This window comes from Achroia grisella, unplaced genomic scaffold (assembly GCF_030625045.1).
Source record: "Achroia grisella isolate CSIRO2021 unplaced genomic scaffold, CSIRO_AGI_Agris_v1 utg503, whole genome shotgun sequence".
Classification (NCBI taxonomy): Eukaryota; Metazoa; Arthropoda; class Insecta; order Lepidoptera; family Pyralidae; genus Achroia; species Achroia grisella.
In genome coordinates, this window is record NW_026712898.1 from 1,100,992 (window position 1) to 1,120,479 (window position 19,488).

Consider the following 19,488-nt stretch of genomic DNA (forward strand, 5'->3'; position numbering starts at 1 on the left):
CATTCTGTATCATTTTAATTAAATCAACAATACTTAGTGTTGAACAAAAATTACTATTAAGGTTTATTTGAATAAAAATGATCTCTATGTGTACTGCTGTGAATGAGGACTGTAAGGGGCGTACGTAAATTACGTGAGGTATTTTTTTTAATTTTCTGTCCCTCCCTCGTGAGATGTCGTGAGATTTTATTCAACCCCCTCCCCCGTTCCCCAATCTCACGTGAGATTTTTCAAAACGTGGGTTTCTTACGTAAACGCGTTGGATTGTTATTGTAAAAAGAAAAAAAATTGCTTCGTGCTTTTATTTACGACTAGTTAAGACTAGTAATCAATATTGCTGAGAGTTATAAGTGTAATAAGCATGTACAATCTGAATTAAATGGACCAAAAAAATTTTTTTTTATTTTAATCAGAAAAAAAATTGCGTGATATTTGCCGAGACCCCCCCCCCTCTCTCCAACGTAAGATTAGATGAGATTTGACTCGACCCCGCCCCCCCCTTAAACATCTCACGTAATTCATGGACGCCTCTTAACTCATTACCTTTATACGTACGTTCTTTCATGACGTGATCAGAGCGCACGCAATGTAGCGCGGGAAAGCCAGTGCGCAAACGTGAGAAGAAAACACTCATGTTTTTTTTCCGGACTACTCTAATGCTGTTGGCCGCAACTGGGCTTTACAGCTTCACTGGACGATAGGGGGCGAGTGCAGATGGCACTCCAAACCAAGGAAGGACTTATGGAGCGGCTGAAGGCCAACTCCCGACTGACGGATACGACTTTAGTCTGAGGACGGGGGATCGATCGGAGAGGAATCTTTCACGCGGTAGTGTGTATGTTTCAGATCATTTACTTATATTAATCACATTATACAGTTACAACAATTATTTAAAAGTGCAACACGCCAGCTTTCGGAATGAGGGGTAGATTAAAAAAATAAGTGATGAATATTCAAAAGTACTTAAATAGTATATTTGAATGAAAAAAATTATATTCTATTTGACTTCTCTGTACTCGGTCACCAGTCGGAGAAGAGTTAGTGTGGTGACTGGTGACTGGTGACTGGTGACTGGTGAGTGGTGAGTGGCAACTCGCCTGTATGAGGTGCAGGTGTCCGTTGTCGAGGCGCGTGCCGCCGACGGTGTAGTTCTCTGAGGTCTGGTTGAACCGCAGGTGTACCAGCAGCTCTCCGCCCAGCAGCGACGCGCTCACCTGCGTCTCCTCCGACGGGTGCGCCCTGAATCACGAAGACATCATGACATTATAGACTTCTTTATATATAACTAGCTACGCTATATAACGCCCACATATACCAGTTTCCCTTCAATACGCTCAAATATATACATTGCTTGTATCAGTCCATACTCAAACATCAATAAATCAAGTTAGTAAGCAGTCCGGAACTTATCATTCATACAATATCGCATCCAGATTGTATGAGTCCAGTAGACTCATACACTAATGTAATGTACTGTAAATTGTACTCTAATCTCTACAATTAGCCTCTCATTTAGACCGTTGTGCGAGTAGAGCCAGACTACTAAAGTAGCCAATCGAGCTCCTACCAAAAGCGCAGTAGTCTCCTGGTGTCTTCACTGGCTTCGTTTTCGTTGTGTGACCACTGTAAGCACTCCAGGATTACGTTAGTGGCCATTTCTTCGGCTTCAAAGCAGCCCCAAGAAACAGGGCTCTCAGTATTAATATTTATCTCTCCTTTTCTCTCTTACACACGCACACACTCCCGCACGCACGCACCCACGCACGCACGCACGCAGGCACGCACGCGCGCTCGCACGCACGTACGCACACCTGCACGCACGTACGCAGGCACGCACGCATGCTCGCACGCACGTACGTCCGCACGCACGCACGTAGGCACGCACGCACGCACGTACGTCCGCACGCACGCACGTAGGCACGCACGCACGCACGCACGCACGCACGTCCGCACGCACGCACGTAGGCACGCACGCTCGCACGCACGCACGCAGGCACGCACGCACTCACGCACGCACGCACGCTATCTCTCCATCTCTCTCACACACACGCACATATACATAGATATACTCTATGGGTACAGTACTTGGGCAGCGATCCTAGGTAGAAGATGAGTCCGGTGGGCTTGCGCGTGCGCACGAACATGGACACGTCCAGCGCGGCGTGCACCGCGCGGCGCGCGTCCGCCGCCACCTGCACCCGCGCCACCGAGCGCGCGCGCGCAGACTCCTGCCCGAACGTGGCCGCCGTGTAGTCTGCGGGACACGTGTCTCATCTATACAATCTATACATATTAAGTCCGCCGCCACCTGCACCCGCGCCACCGAGCGCGCGCGCGCAGACTCCTGCCCGAACGTGGCCGCCGTGTAGTCTGCGGGACACGTGTCTCATCTATACAATCTATACATATTAAGTCCGCCGCCACCTGCACCCGCGCCACCGAGCGCGCGCGCGCAGACTCCTGCCCGAACGTGGCCGCCGTGTAGTCTGCGGGACACGTGTCTCATCTATACAATCTATACATATTAAGCACGGCGAGCACTTAATAATATTTTTTTTTGTTAATATTAGAGATGAATTATAAAAAAAAAAGCGCGCGCGAAGCAGATTCCCCGGACTCATCATGCCACATGGTTGCCGATGTCCTCTCCGGGGTCAGCAGCCCATCACACGATTGTAACGTTTTTTCATGACCTAAAAATCCTAATAAACGTCGTCTGTGTAGAATATTGACTTCAAAAAATGTTAGTGCGTGAGACACTCGTTTTGGCCGGTGAAGAGCGGCACGGGTTGGGCGCGCACTGCGGCGTGCGCGGGCAGGAGGCGCCGGTGAAGTGACTCACTGTACTGGCAGGTGTCGCCGAGGTAGGGCCGCGGGCACGTGCACACGAAGCTGGTCCAGGCGTCCTCGCAGGCTCCGCCCGAGCGGCACGGGTTGGGCGCGCACTGCGGCGTGCGCGGGCAGGAGGCGCCGGTGAAGTGACTCACTGTACTGGCAGGTGTCGCCGAGGTAGGGCCGCGGGCACGTGCACACGAAGCTGGTCCAGGCGTCCTCGCAGGCTCCGCCCGAGCGGCACGGGTTGGGCGCGCACTGCGGCGTGCGCGGGCAGGAGGCGCCGGTGAAGTGACTCACTGTACTGGCAGGTGTCGCCGAGGTAGGGCCGCGGGCACGTGCACACGAAGCTGGTCCAGGCGTCCTCGCAGGCTCCGCCCGAGCGGCACGGGTTGGGCGCGCACTGCGGCGTGCGCGGGCAGGAGGCGCCGGTGAAGTGACTCACTGTACTGGCAGGTGTCGCCGAGGTAGGGCCGCGGGCACGTGCACACGAAGCTGGTCCAGGCGTCCTCGCAGGCTCCGCCCGAGCGGCACGGGTTGGGCGCGCACTGCGGCGTGCGCGGGCAGGAGGCGCCGGTGAAGTGACTCACTGTACTGGCAGGTGTCGCCGAGGTAGGGCCGCGGGCACGTGCACACGAAGCTGGTCCAGGCGTCCTCGCAGGCTCCGCCCGAGCGGCACGGGTTGGGCGCGCACTGCGGCGTGCGCGGGCAGGAGGCGCCGGTGAAGTGACTCACTGTACTGGCAGGTGTCGCCGAGGTAGGGCCGCGGGCACGTGCACACGAAGCTGGTCCAGGCGTCCTCGCAGGCTCCGCCCGAGCGGCACGGGTTGGGCGCGCACTGCGGCGTGCGCGGGCAGGAGGCGCCGGTGAAGTGACTCACTGTACTGGCAGGTGTCGCCGAGGTAGGGCCGCGGGCACGTGCACACGAAGCTGGTCCAGGCGTCCTCGCAGGCTCCGCCCGAGCGGCACGGGTTGGGCGCGCACTGCGGCGTGCGCGGGCAGGAGGCGCCGGTGAAGTGACTCACTGTACTGGCAGGTGTCGCCGAGGTAGGGCCGCGGGCACGTGCACACGAAGCTGGTCCAGGCGTCCTCGCAGGCTCCGCCCGAGCGGCACGGGTTGGGCGCGCACTGCGGCGTGCGCGGGCAGGAGGCGCCGGTGAAGTGACTCACTGTACTGGCAGGTGTCGCCGAGGTAGGGCCGCGGGCACGTGCACACGAAGCTGGTCCAGGCGTCCTCGCAGGCTCCGCCCGAGCGGCACGGGTTGGGCGCGCACTGCGGCGTGCGCGGGCAGGAGGCGCCGGTGAAGTGACTCACTGTACTGGCAGGTGTCGCCGAGGTAGGGCCGCGGGCACGTGCACACGAAGCTGGTCCAGGCGTCCTCGCAGGCTCCGCCCGAGCGGCACGGGTTGGGCGCGCACTGCGGCGTGCGCGGGCAGGAGGCGCCGGTGAAGTGACTCACTGTACTGGCAGGTGTCGCCGAGGTAGGGCCGCGGGCACGTGCACACGAAGCTGGTCCAGGCGTCCTCGCAGGCTCCGCCCGAGCGGCACGGGTTGGGCGCGCACTGCGGCGTGCGCGGGCAGGAGGCGCCGGTGAAGTGACTCACTGTACTGGCAGGTGTCGCCGAGGTAGGGCCGCGGGCACGTGCACACGAAGCTGGTCCAGGCGTCCTCGCAGGCTCCGCCCGAGCGGCACGGGTTGGGCGCGCACTGCGGCGTGCGCGGGCAGGAGGCGCCGGTGAAGTGACTCACTGTACTGGCAGGTGTCGCCGAGGTAGGGCCGCGGGCACGTGCACACGAAGCTGGTCCAGGCGTCCTCGCAGGCTCCGCCCGAGCGGCACGGGTTGGGCGCGCACTGCGGCGTGCGCGGGCAGGAGGCGCCGGTGAAGTGACTCACTGTACTGGCAGGTGTCGCCGAGGTAGGGCCGCGGGCACGTGCACACGAAGCTGGTCCAGGCGTCCTCGCAGGCTCCGCCCGAGCGGCACGGGTTGGGCGCGCACTGCGGCGTGCGCGGGCAGGAGGCGCCGGTGAAGTGACTCACTGTACTGGCAGGTGTCGCCGAGGTAGGGCCGCGGGCACGTGCACACGAAGCTGGTCCAGGCGTCCTCGCAGGCTCCGCCCGAGCGGCACGGGTTGGGCGCGCACTGCGGCGTGCGCGGGCAGGCGGCGCGCACGCGGTGCAGCGCGGCCGCGCGCGCCCGCCGCGGCTGCCCCGCCTCCCCCGCCTCCCCCGCCCCCCCCGCGGGCCCCTCCGCCGCCCCCTCCGCGGCCTCCTCCGCCTCCTCCGCCTCCTCGGCGGCCTCCTCGCCCTCCTCCGCCGGCGCCTCCGTGGTCGCGCTCTCCGTGCTCGTCGCGTTCGAGTCCTCCGGCAGCACCTAGTAACGAATACATTACATTAAACTAAAAATTATTTTGATCGTCTTGATTTATTCGTTCCATTAGGTACTGATACGTTCAAACTAATACATTTACATCCTGCATCTTATACCCATGGAGGTTGAATTTATCAAATCCTATTTAAGCAAACGTCTTCATCATAGTAGCTCCAATCTTTAATTTCTTTAAGTTCAATCAGTCGAAAATCTAAGATTATTTGTACAAAATTTCAACCCCTATTTTATCCCCTTAGGGGTGGAATTTATCAAAATCCAAGTTTTCTTCAGCCTGTTATGACGTAGGCATCCTACGTCATAACATCTACCTGCATGCCAAATTGCAGCCCGATCCGTCCAGTGGTTTGGACTGTGCGCTGATGGATCTCTATGTCAGTCCGTCAGTCATCTTTGAATTATATATATTTAAATAATGATACACGGTACTCACCCACTGGCCATTAACAACCACATCCTGGAAGCAGCCGACGAAGAAGTTGGGTCCGTGGCGCAGCGTGGCGTATGAAGAGCCGGCAGTACCGAGCCGAGTGCTGGGGAACGATGTCACCGTCGCGTTGAAGGCCTCATTCTGGCTGATCGGGTAGATGGTCTGCTCCTCATTCGCAGCCAGCACCAGGTGCGACGAGTTTATCGTCACGAACACCTGCCAACACCACCAGTCATTGTAACACCACTGTAGGCGACGCACTAAGTTCTTAAAATATCATCGATTATATAGAAAAATGGCTGGCTAAAATTAGTTACAATATTTCAACATAGATGGCGCTCTAGTGTTAGGTGATTGAAGCGCATTTACTTTTTTTATTTATGATTGTTGTAAAGTCAGTCTTTAATACAGATACGTCAAATCTATACCGGTGTTTTAATTAATAACAAATTAGGAAGTTAAACAAACATTATGGTCCTTCGAGCCGGATCTGTTTTGTGCAGTTTACAATAATAACTCAGTACATTAAATAATTTACATGAAATACTTCGAGATTTCACTAAAAATAAAAACGTTAATAAAGTGACTGAGAGGTTAGGTATCAGTGACAATAAACTAAAATTAGTATTCAAAGTGTACATTTTTTACAAGACAAGTATTTCATGTTTTTAAATTAGTTTTTTCCTTTAAAGTTTTAAATTTACACAGAAGTATTATATATCATTTTAAAAGTATTTAGATAATGATTCTTAATCATAGACATTCATTGATTCTTAATCATTTTCTTAATCATAGACTGTATGTAATGTTTTTATTTTGTACCGTTACGTTATAATATAAAATTTGAAGAAATCTAGTATATCCAAGAATATTTCCAACACTATAATAGTGCGTTAACATGTCAAAGTATAAGAAAACGGTACCTTCTGCCAGTTGCTGTCGTTGAGGTTGGACCCTATGAACACGCCCTCCCACTTGTTGAGCAGGCTCGAGTGCAGGTTGAGCCGGCCGCTGCTCAGCTCCAGGAAGAAGTACGTGAGTCCGCGGCCCATGGCCAGCAGCCCGTTGCCGAGCGTTGTCTTGAACCGGAACGACAGGTCGTAGCCCTCCTCGCGGGACGTGTTCACCTCCGCGTAGCTGCTCTTCTCCAGAGACATCGTCGTTATCTGAAACGCACGCCGATTGTAGTTCTTCATTTTTTTGTGAATACATATTATGTAATAGTATCTAAAACTAAAGTGAAGTTTATCACAAACCGATAGACTAACTACCAGCTATCCTCGCGGTTTCACCCTGAGTAAATGTCAATATAAATAATTTATGTCAGGCTTGTACGATGTTACTTTTAGCAAAATGCATGCTAAACTGGATTCATCTGTCAAACGGTTTTAAAACCGAGTTTTTAATGTTATTTGTTGCGGGTGAATAATAAGATGTTGTTGGTCGAGACGATGATAATAAACTGACAATGTGTACATAGAAATAATGATCTTATATACTAAATAACAATAGGAAAATGTAAGGTGGGGTGACACAGTTTAGACACAGCAGTGCTTAGTAGACAATATTGAATTTGTCTTACTAGACATTATTAAATGCAATTATTATTTTGATGTATCTAGGTGACTGTGTCCCATATTATTCATCTCTGAAAATAATGACTCGCAGGCATAGGTAGGTGAAAATATTGTTAAAATAGCATGAGCCAGCTTCTTCAAACAGTTTTATGATCGACGACGTGCCGAAAATATTGTGTCGCTTGTCGTCAATGGCACGCGTTTCATTGGTTCGCTTACCCTGTCATAGGGAGTCAATACAAAAATTATGAAGTTGACGTAATGTTTATTTTTAGGTGGGTGCGTGGTGCATCCGACCGTGCTGTTCAATATTCATTATGCTTACTTCCTTACTATAATATTATAAATGCGAAAGTAATTCTGTCTGTTTGTCTCGCTTTCACGCCATAACTATTAACCCGATTTAAACGAAATTTGGTACATAGGTAGTCTAGACCCTGAGAAAGGACATAGGTTACTTTTTAATACGAAAAAGGGTTGTAGGGGTTGAAAGGGGAGATGAAGGGTTGTATGGAAGTATTGTCATTTTTAAAGCTAGAAGCTTGAAACTTATTTTTTATTATTGATTGAATATAAACAAAAAAAAGGGTTTTAAGGGGTTGAAAGGGGAGATGAAAGTTTGTATGGAAGTATTGACATTTTTAAAGCTAGAAGCTTGAAACTTATTTTTTATTATTGATTGAATATAAACAAAAAAAAGGGTTTTAAGGGGTTGAAAGGGGAGATGAAGGGTTGTATGGAAGTATTGTCATTTTTAAAGCTAGAAGCTTGAAACTTATTTTTTATTATTGATTGAATATAAACAAAAAAAAGGGTTTTAAGGGGTTGAAAGGGGAGATGAAAGTTTGTATGGAAGTATTGACATTTTTAAAGCTAGAAGCTTTAAACTTATTTTTTATTATTGATTGAATATAAACAAAAAAAAGGGATGTAGGGGTTGAAAGGGGAGATGAAAGTTTGTATGGAAGTATTGACATTTTTAAAGCTAGAAGCTTTAAACTTATTTTTTATTATTGATTGAATATAAACAAAAAAAAGGGTTGTAGGGGTTGAAAGGGGAGATGAAAGTTTGTATGGAAGTATTGACATTTTTAAAGCTAGAAGCTTGAAACTTGTTGATAGAATATAAATAAAGAAAAAGGGTTTTAAGGGGTTGAAAGGGTTATTGATTAAATATAAATAAATAAGACATTTTAAGTTTGTAAAAATGTTACCCTTAAGGGCGCAAAATAAAAAAGGGATGTAAAATGGTCATTTTTGCAGTTAGATCGATGAAACTTTTTTTTTGCTATTTTGGATTACACTATTGAATATTTTTTCTTTATTTGGTCAAGGTTACTATAACACGCGAATGAAGTCGCGGGCATAGCTAGTAATCTATAAAAATACATGAGGTGATTCGTGTGGTGCGCTATAATAGGCCTCACCTTCTCGCAGACGTGTCCGTAGTGTCCGGGCGCGCAGGAGCAGTTGAACCGGTGCTCGGTCTCCCGGCGCAGCCAGGGCCGGCACGTGCCCCGGTTCCGGCACGGCTGCGCGTCGCACCCGCGCAGCGCCACCGAGCAGTTCCGGCCGCCGTACCCGGCCGCGCACGCGCACGAGTACGACGCGCGCCCGTCGAAGCAGCGCCCGTGCACGCACGGACGGTACCTACGCACAGCCACAGCTTACTAATATCTAACATACTATTCCCTTCGATTCTTGAAGAAAATGGAAACAAAATAAATGACACACTAACTGCCTTTTCTTTTATGCAGGAAACGATGAACATGTATATGTAGATAAAGAACGAGAAATATCGAGCGCGTTTGCGCATTTCTGAGTTCTTCAATCAACATTACATACATTAAAAACGTGGTATACAAAACAACTCGATGATCACCGCCATCATCGACTACTGGTATTCACGTCCTCGTATCCTCCGAGCCCGTCCGCGCACTCGACCCCGTCCTCCGTACCTCTGGCACTCGTCGATGTCGATGTCGCAGCGCTCGCCCTCGTAGCCGGCGCTGCAGTGGCACACGTATCCTCCGAGCCCGTCCACACACTTGCCGTGTCCGCAGGGCGAGGAGGCGCACTCGTCCACGTCCACCTCGCACCGCGCGCCCAGCGTGCCGGCCGGGCACACGCACGCGAACCTGCAACAAACGATACCATTCCTATATTCCTCCCAGACTCCACCGGTCCACAACACTCGGCAGAACGTATTTAATCGTCGTTCTAAACTCGTTAATTTATATATTAGCATATGGACTGCCAATTGTGAGACGAGATAAATCATAAATTGCGGTCTTTTCTAGGACTTCAAGTACAAGTCATCTTGTAATGACATTTTTGTACAAATACGATTAAACTCGGAAATATATTAGTGTTAATATCTATAAATGGCTTTTGGACACTGAAAAAATAATACTGGCTTGCATGAACCAATTTTTAAATACTAGCAAAACATCTATGTAAAGGAAATATATAATTTATTAAAATACTAGCAAAAACACAATACAAAGAAGACGTAGAAGATGTGGTCCGGCAGCAGCATGTGCATGTGCGGCTGCGGGCCCAGCTGCAGCGGCGGCGCGGCCGGCTCGCGGTACAGGCTGGCGTTGGTAACATGGATAGCGACATGTGACAAGAGTAGTGTGCTCACCCGCTGGCGTTGTGGTATGAGAAGGGCGCGTAGAAGAGGTCCGGCAGCAGCATGTGCGGCTGCGGGCCCAGCTGCAGCGGCGGCGCGGCCGGCTCGCGGTACAGGCTGGCGTTGGTAACATGGATAGCGACATGTGACAAGAGTAGTGTGCTCACCCGCTGGCGTTGTGGTATGAGAAGGGCGCGTAGAAGAGGTCCGGCAGCAGCATGTGCGGCTGCGGGCCCAGCTGCAGCGGCGGCGCGGCCGGCTCGCGGTACAGGCTGGCGTTGGTAACATGGATAGCGACATGTGACAAGAGTAGTGTGCTCACCCGCTGGCGTTGTGGTATGAGAAGGGCGCGTAGAAGAGGTCCGGCAGCAGCATGTGCGGCTGCGGGCCCAGCTGCAGCGGCGGCGCGGCCGGCTCGCGGTACAGGCTGGCGTTGGTAACATGGATAGCGACATGTGACAAGAGTAGTGTGCTCACCCGCTGGCGTTGTGGTATGAGAAGGGCGCGTAGAAGAGGTCCGGCAGCAGCATGTGCGGCTGCGGGCCCAGCTGCAGCGGCGGCGCGGCCGGCTCGCGGTACAGGCTGGCGTTGGTAACATGGATAGCGACATGTGACAAGAGTAGTGTGCTCACCCGCTGGCGTTGTGGTATGAGAAGGGCGCGTAGAAGAGGTCCGGCAGCAGCATGTGCGGCTGCGGGCCCAGCTGCAGCGGCGGCGCGGCCGGCTCGCGGTACAGGCTGGCGTTGGTAACATGGATAGCGACATGTGACAAGAGTAGTGTGCTCACCCGCTGGCGTTGTGGTATGAGAAGGGCGCGTAGAAGAGGTCCGGCAGCAGCATGTGCGGCTGCGGGCCCAGCTGCAGCGGCGGCGCGGCCGGCTCGCGGTACAGGCTGGCGTTGCTGCGCTGCACGCACACGCCGCCGTGCTGGCACGGCCCGGCCGCGCACTCGTCCACGTCCACCGAGCAGTCCTTGCCTGCGCACGCAACGCCCACACACTCACTACTCGCCCACAACTGTCTAGTGCCACGCTACACAGATCAATAGCAGACGTGGCAATAGTAGATCATGCACGGGATTTTCACTTAATGTTTGACCATAGACACCTACATAATTTACGAAGAACGCTGAACCTATTATAAGTTACGACTAATTTAAAAAAATAATGTTTGCTACACTATGGTATCAGACTAAAACTTCTATAAAAACTGTAACTATGGAAGTAAAATAAAATAAAAATTAGTGCACAATTACTGGCTTAATAAAAAAAGTTCAAGTTCAGGTGGGTTTCTAGCCAATTCTTCTCAATGAATTTGTATAACGAACTAGATGGTAGGAAAACAAATATAAAATAAAAAATGTTACGTTCATAAGCGATTAAAATGTCCTACAATGTCCTACAATAAATGATTTTTGAATTTGAATTTATAGGTACTCCTGAATCTGATGCAGGGGAATCTCGTTTCGAGGATTTGATATCGTGAGGCTGCCGACTGGCACGGTAGTGTGGTGCACGTTACCGGTGTATCCGGGATGGCAGGTGCAGCGGTAGTCGTTGAGGTCGTCGTGGCAGGTGGCCCCGTTGGCGCAGGGCTGCGGTGCACACTCGTCGATGTCCTGGCCGCAGTCGTCGCCCGTGAACCCGGTGCCGGCGCACTCGCACCGGAACCCATTCAGCTCGTCCACGCACCGTCCTCCGTGCTGGCACGGCGCGGACTGCAACCCACAACACACTCATGAACCCGTTCACACTACCTAACTACCACTGCACTGATTTCTCGTCAACAAAACGAAATTCGTACTGCTTGATCTTCATTATATAGCAGAAAACAAATTCGCTGTCGCTGTCTGTCCGTCCCTATGTATGCATAAATCTTTAAAACTACGCAACGGATTTTGAAGCGGGTTTTTTTAATAGATAGAGTGATTCAAGAGGAAGGTTTATATGTATAATACATATAGCTAGTATTTCACTAAACAGTAGCATAATTTTTTAAGTTTCTTACAAAATTAACATGATTTTTTAGCTATGTTGACATATTAGTTTTAGATTTTTTTGCAATATTAAAGTTGCCTGGAAGAAATCGCTATTTTGCGATAAGGCCGCCCATTGTTACCTCTATATTATAATTATATTTCTCTTTATATTTGATGTACATATTAATTTATGTAATTGTTATTTCTTTCTGTGAGAGAAACAAAAAAGAGTTTTTCATTCACTTTCATTCATTATTACAATAAGAAAACTATTTTAATTATATTTAATCGAATTAAGTGTTTTTGCGGAAGTCCATTTCACCACGAGATGGATTTATATTATTTTGTTTGATTCCGCTATAATTAGCATGACTATATAACATGATAACTATGTATCGATTGACTTAATAACTGTTGGAAATTGATCACCAATAGAGAAGGTCGTAACGGTAGCCAAGTTTCCACAGTGAATATTTGTGGTCTCATACATACTAATTGTAGCGGAATTAAATAAAGTAGTATATGTCGCCGCAGCTACATTATAACCCACAAAATAAAAATAAGGAGATGAATGACGCATCTGCTGTTGATTTACCATATTGATTATCAACATTAATAGAAACTGAATCACATTCATTACATCTTTAATATAAGGACGATAGATGGAGCTACCATGCGGCTTAATATCAACGCATAATCGCTTCAATTAATGCCGCTAGATGGCGTCATTATCAGTCCTTTTTAATAACTTATGTTTGTTATTTAAAATTACTAAATGTAGTAAAAACTAAATTAAATGTTAAAATTTATTATGAATTAAGCAATTGTTATGTGAATTGTAAATAAATTTATCTATGTCGAGCGAATGTCGGATGTTGCGTAACGTCCGCCATTTGCGTGCGGATTTCCTTCACAATAATTAAAACTTTGATAAAATCTTGTAACCATTTTTAAAAGAAAATAATGCAATCATCTTGATTTAAATTTAAATACCATAAAGTTATTTTTAACAATAATGTAACGTTCAATTATTTTGCATTTAAGTTGTTAACTAAAATCAACATGAAAAACATCCGGATGATTCGGTTAATAGTGTAAGTCAAATTTATTAATATTACAAGTTTATGGCTTTATTTAATTGCTAATATTATTAGAATAACTAGACGGTAATTTAAGTAATTATGCCGCTTTATTATTGTTTAATTATAAGCCTTAGGCAAAAATGGTATTTCACTTCCGGCACTGTGGCGATCGACACCTTCCGACTTGAGCGCGCGTTCAAGTTGGAGGGAACACGATTTGACCACATGGCTGGTCTTGTGAATAAGATTCATTCTGTGTTCGGTGCTCGAGCGGCGTGGAAGTAAGTTGAAAACTCTTGTTACTTTAGTAGAATCGATTTGTAATTATAATCACATTAGAAAAGTATTGTGTTATAAAATAAAATGAAAGATAGACTATAATCATATTTAGAGATTATTAGAGATTATTATTATATTTAGAGATTATTATTATAATAATAAACTAATCTAATTTCGCTTGTTCTTTTATTATTTTAATGTAATGTTAAACTACTACCACTAGTAGAACCGATGATCCTATTACAGGTCAACGGTTCTGCAGCTTTTTAAAAAGTATTCCTGCTTTCCTACTCCGACATCAGAAGTGGGATCGCTCCAGCGATCCCCTTTCTGCCCCGGTCATAACATTTTTTCAGATCCTGACGTTAAACCAAACCCTACGGCTACGTTATGAGTGACACCGAGCGAAATACTTCTGCAGCGAGTGCAACGATACAAGCGGACGTGACCGGTGTTTCCAGGTCGCCACCTTCAGCACCGATAGAAACCTGTCCAGGCCCGTCTCAACAAGGCGCCCCTACAGCTACGGTACTCCAACAGCAGCCCGGTGATGTACCACCTAATTTTTTCTTACAAATGATGAATGTTATGCAAAATATGAGTGATAGGCTACTAAATCAACAGCAATCTGACAGGGTTAAAATTACTGACGTTTTCCTACCTTCCTATGATCCCGATGGAAACGTTGGGGTCCGTGAATGGTGTAACCACATTTCAACGGCTAAAAACACCTATCAGCTAACTGATTACGATTTACGAATGAAAGTGACAAGCTTATTGAGGGGTCGTGCTAAAGTATGGGCTGATAACTGGCTTGTGACCACCAGTACCTGGGACGAGCTGCGGCAAATAATTATTACTACTTTTGAACCTGAATCTCGCTATTCGAGAGACGTACTTAAATTCAGAGAGCATACCTATGATTCTTCTAAAGATATTGCCGAATTCTTAACTCAATCGTGGATTTTATGGAGACGCGTAACTAAGGATAAGTTAGATAACAGTGATGCTGTTGAAGCTGTTCTTGGTACTATCGGTGACGAACGTCTTAGAATAGAGTTAATGAACGCAAGAGCTACCTCAGTGCCAGAATTAATTTCGGTTGCTTCATCTATCCGTAGTAAACGTTCAAGTCAACTTAGGGTCGATCAACCTCTCCAAAAACGTACGCGATATACAATTGACCATAGGCATACTGCGCAATATTGTAATTTTTGTAAAAGAACTGGTCACACGTTGAATAATTGTCGTAATAAGAAATCTGCTGACTTAAATTTAATCAATGACAAAAACGCAGCCAATCCTCAAAGTGGTAGACCTCACAATATTAAACACTGCTCGTTTTGCGGTAAACCAGGTCACGTGTTTGATACTTGCTTTCGGAGAGAAAAGGAGATTTCTTCTAATGTAAACTCACTCGCAAATAAAGGAAATACTTTAAATGTAATGCGTATGAGTGTCTGTGGAAAACTTATTAACACGGTATTTGATAGCGGTGCGGAATGCTCAGTCATGCGAGAATCCGTTGCGAATAAGTTACCCGGGCGTAGATGTCAAATAGTCACACACCTACGAGGCATAGGTCCATTTCCCATTATTTCCACGTCCACGCTGAAAGCAGTGTGCATAATCGACGACGTTAACGTAGAGATATTGTTTTATATTCTACCTGACCACGACATGACAACAGATGTTTTAATTGGAGCAGACATACTACATAGTTCTGGTCTTAGTGTAATCGTAACTAGAGAAAGAGCAAGACTTTGTTATAATCCTTGTATTCAATACATACAGTCAAAGAGCCCCTTATTTGAGAAAATTGACCACGACTTGACTGACGAACATCAAATCAACCAACTCCTTACTTTATTGTACAAATATTCTGAACTTTTCACACGTGGGTATTCAAAAACGCGCGTTAAAACCGGCGAATTAGAAATCCGTTTGAAAAATAAAGATAAATATGTTGAGCGAAGGCCTTACAGACTCAGTCCAGTCGAACGCACAAAGGTCAAAGACATTGTGGAGGAACTCATCAAAGCCAATATAGTGCGTGAGAGCAGATCACCTTATTCCAGCCCAATAATTCTAGTAAGAAAGAAAAATGGAGACGACCGTATGTGTGTTGACTATCGGGAGCTAAACGCTAATACAATACGCGACCATTTCCCTCTTCCACTTATTGCTGACCAGATTGATCAACTGGCAGGTGGACAGTATTACACCACACTTGATATGGCATCTGGTTTCCACCAGATACCTATCTCGCCAGACTCAATCGAAAAGACCGCATTTGTAACACCAGACGGACTTTATGAATATTTAACGATGCCCTTCGGTCTTTGTAATGCACCTTCCGTGTATCAACGATGTATAAACCGAGCCCTAGGACAGCTCCTAAACCCTGGTAGTGCTAATACCTTACATAACGATAGCGTGGCCCAGGTTTATATCGACGACGTCATCTCCAAATGTCGTGATTTCACATCGGGCATCTCTTACTTGGAGAGAATCTTTATAGCGTTACGTGAATCGGGATTTTCTATAAATATTGATAAATGCCTATTCTTTAAACGGTCAATAGAGTATCTTGGAAACGTAATAGAAAATGGTCAGGTTCGCCCGAGTCAAAAAAAGTAGAGGCTCTAATAAAGGCCCCTATACCATCTACTGTAAAACAGATACGACAATTTAATGGCTTGGCTGGATATTTTCGTCGCTTTATACCTGATTTTGCGCGAACTATGTCACCACTGTACGACCTGACTAAAAAAGGGACTAAGTGGGAATGGAGTCATAGACATGAAGAGGCACGTCAAAAAATCATTCATCATCTCACTTCTACTCCTGTCCTCACTATATTCCAAGAAGGCAAGCCTATAGAGCTATTTACTGACGCTAGCAGTCTAGGCTTTGGTGCGATACTCATTCAGTTAATAAATGAACGACAACATGTCATTGCATATTTTAGCATGCGTACAACAGAAATAGAGAGTAGATATCACTCGTATGAGCTCGAGACACTAGCAGTGGTCAGAGCTATAAAACACTTTCGCCACTTCTTGTATGGACGTAAGTTCAAAGTAATTACCGACTGCAATGCTTTGAAAGCCTCTAAACACAAGCAAGACTTATTACCTAGAATACATAGATGGTGGGCTTACCTTCAAAATTTTGACTTTGATATAGAATACAGGAAGGGCGAGCGGATGCAGCATGCAGATTTTTTGAGCAGGAATCCTGATCCTCTGACTGTCAACCTCATGTCAAGTAATCTAGACTGGCTAAAAATAGAACAACGTCGCGACGCGCAGTTAAGGCCCATTATCGATTCCATCCATGCTGGCAATGAAGTCACTGGATACTTCCTTGAAGATGGCCTACTCAAGTCTAAGAGAACGGACCCAGTGGCAGGTGATCAAACCCTTACAATAGTTCCCAAGGCGTTTCAATGGAGCCTTACAAATACTTACCACACAGCCCTAAAACATCCAGGGTGGGACAAGACTTTACACAAAATAAGAGAGAGTTATCACTTCGATAAAATGAATAGTTTTATTAGAGACTTCGTCGATAACTGTGTTGTTTGTAGAACCTCTAAACAAACCTCCGGAGCATCACAAATACAACTACATCCGATCCCTAAGCCAACAAGCCCATTTGAAGTAATACACATGGATATTACTGGTAAACTCGGAACTTCTGCTAACCAAGAATACGTAGTAGTAACAGTAGACGCCTTTACTAAATATGTTATGTTTCATTATACTAATGATAAAAGTCAACATAGCTCCCTCGCAGCGCTCAAACGTGTCATTCATCTATTTGGAGCACCACGACAAATCATAGTTGATGGAGGGCGTGAATTTCTCGGCGAATACAAAAACTACTGTGACAGGTTTGGCATTGAGTTACATACAATATCTCCAGGCGCTAGCAGAGCCAATGGACAAGTCGAGCGCGTAATGGCAACATTAAAAAACGGACTCGTAATTATAAAAAATTATGAAAGTCCAGAGTGGCACACGGCGTTAGAAAGTCTGCAACTTGCTTTAATTGCACAGTCCATCGTACAACCGGAGTAGCCCCACTCACACTCCTGACTAGACGCCAAAACTGCGTACCTCCTGAACTTCTCAATCTAGTTAATTTTGATAACAATTCAATCGATGTAGTAGCATTAGAACAACATATTAAACAAAGAATGACTGACTTGGCTGTAAAAGACAAGCAAAGATTCGATAGAGGTCGCGCACAAATTCACAAATTCCAGCGCGGCGACTTTGTACTAATAAAAAATAATCCTAGAAACCAAACATCCCTTGACCTCAAATTTAGTGTCCCTTATGAAGTATATAGAGTTTTAGAAAATGATCGCTACCTCGTGAAAAAGGTAGTAGGTCATTACGGTCGACCACGCAAGGTCGCTCACGATCAGCTGAGGCGAGCGCCGCAGCCAGCAGCCGGCGCCCAGGCGGCCGTGTCGCCTGTCGGGAGCCCTGCGCTACCTGACCACTCTACACCACTCAGTCTTCAACATTGTAGCGAGTAACAATCGTCTGCTGGCATGTTGGAAAACGACGAATAGCTCGTTGTTCAAATCTGGTAATTTCTATTTTTGTTGCAAAACTATTAACCTAATATAATCTAAAAAAAAAAAAAAAAAAAAAAAAAAAAAAAAAAATTAAAATTAAAAAAAAAAAAAAAAAAACAATATAATTATTAATACAAAAGATGCTATTGACGTGTGGAGCCGTACAATAGCCAAATATTATGATTGGCAACACAGTTGGCCAAATATTATTAATTACTATTGGCGTGTGGAGCCGTCCAATAGTAAGAAATCCTATCCGAAAAGAATAAAATGCCTCTGTGTACCGCGGCGTTCAGGACCGCCTAGAGCACAGCATCGACCTACCCAATCCCTTAGGACCTCTGTGAAAACAGCATCGACCTTTCACCGTCACATCCTTCCCAAAAAAAAAAAAAAAAAAAAAAAAAACAAAAAAAAACAAAAAAAAAAAAAAAAAATAATAAAAAAAAAAAAAAAAACAAAGAAAGAAAATAATAATAATAACAAAAAGACTACTGTGGTCACGTGGAGTGAACAGTACTAATATAAACCTAATTACATAACTAACTTATCATTTATAACTGCTTTCACGTGGAGTGAGCCGTGATATGATAACTAATTAAGAATATTCTGACTATAGTTGCGACTGTTGTCATGTGGAATGAGCAGTCATAAATTTTGACCTTACTATTATTACTATCATTACTTCTACTTACTAATTTGGCTGTATGCTCTCTACATTCAATGATTGAATGGTACCCTGAATGTGCCAAGCCTCAGAAAAATTGTTTTATTTCCAGGTAACATGGAGCAATGCAGAGCACGCATTGCACATCAGAATGGCCGTGTCGCCGCAGCTACATTATAACCCACAAAATAAAAATAAGGAGATGAATGACGCATCTGCTGTTGATTTACCATATTGATTATCAACATTAATAGAAACTGAATCACATTCATTACATCTTTAATATAAGGACGATAGATGGAGCTACCATGCGGCTTAATATCAACGCATAATCGCTTCAATTAATGCCGCTAGATGGCGTCATTATCAGTCCTTTTTAATAACTTATGTTTGTTATTTAAAATTACTAAATGTAGTAAAAACTAAATTAAATGTTAAAATTTATTATGAATTAAGCAATTGTTATGTGAATTGTAAATAAATTTATCTATGTCGAGCGAATGTCGGATGTTGCGTAACGTCCGCCATTTGCGTGCGGATTTCCTTCACAATAATTAAAACTTTGATAAAATCTTGTAACCATTTTTAAAAGAAAATAATGCAATCATCTTGATTTAAATTTAAATACCATAAAGTTATTTTTAACAATAATGTAACGTTCAATTATTTTGCATTTAAGTTGTTAACTAAAATCAACATGAAAAACATCCGGATGATTCGGTTAATAGTGTAAGTCAAATTTATTAATATTACAAGTTTATGGCTTTATTTAATTGCTAATATTATTAGAATAACTAGACGGTAATTTAAGTAATTATGCCGCTTTATTATTGTTTAATTATAAGCCTTAGGCAAAAATGGTATATTCACTTCCGGCACTGTGGCGATCGACACCTTCCGACTTGAGCGCGCGTTCAAGTTGGAGGGAACACGATTTGACCACATGGCTGGTCTTGTGAATAAGATTCATTCTGTGTTCGGTGCTCGAGCGGCGTGGAAGTAAGTTGAAAACTCTTGTTACTTTA

The 19,488-nt window shown here is 45.8% G+C and overlaps 1 protein-coding gene across 1 annotated transcript in view; it reads right to left on the reverse strand.

Annotated features, from left to right (window-relative positions):
* Positions 1 to 19,488, reverse strand: part of LOC131846177 (protein crumbs) — a 67,620-nt gene that overhangs the window by 21,523 nt on the left and 26,609 nt on the right. Inside the window, exons 18-26 of the mRNA XM_059195417.1 lie at positions 11,385 to 11,580; positions 10,651 to 10,840; positions 9,187 to 9,366; positions 8,656 to 8,878; positions 6,575 to 6,817; positions 5,655 to 5,867; positions 4,873 to 5,206; positions 2,086 to 2,254; positions 1,098 to 1,239 (exon numbers count right to left, since the gene is read on the reverse strand). Of these exons, the coding sequence (XP_059051400.1) occupies positions 1,098 to 1,239; positions 2,086 to 2,254; positions 4,873 to 5,206; positions 5,655 to 5,867; positions 6,575 to 6,817; positions 8,656 to 8,878; positions 9,187 to 9,366; positions 10,651 to 10,840; positions 11,385 to 11,580 (1,890 nt within the window). The remainder of the gene's footprint in view (positions 1 to 1,097; positions 1,240 to 2,085; positions 2,255 to 4,872; positions 5,207 to 5,654; positions 5,868 to 6,574; positions 6,818 to 8,655; positions 8,879 to 9,186; positions 9,367 to 10,650; positions 10,841 to 11,384; positions 11,581 to 19,488) is intronic.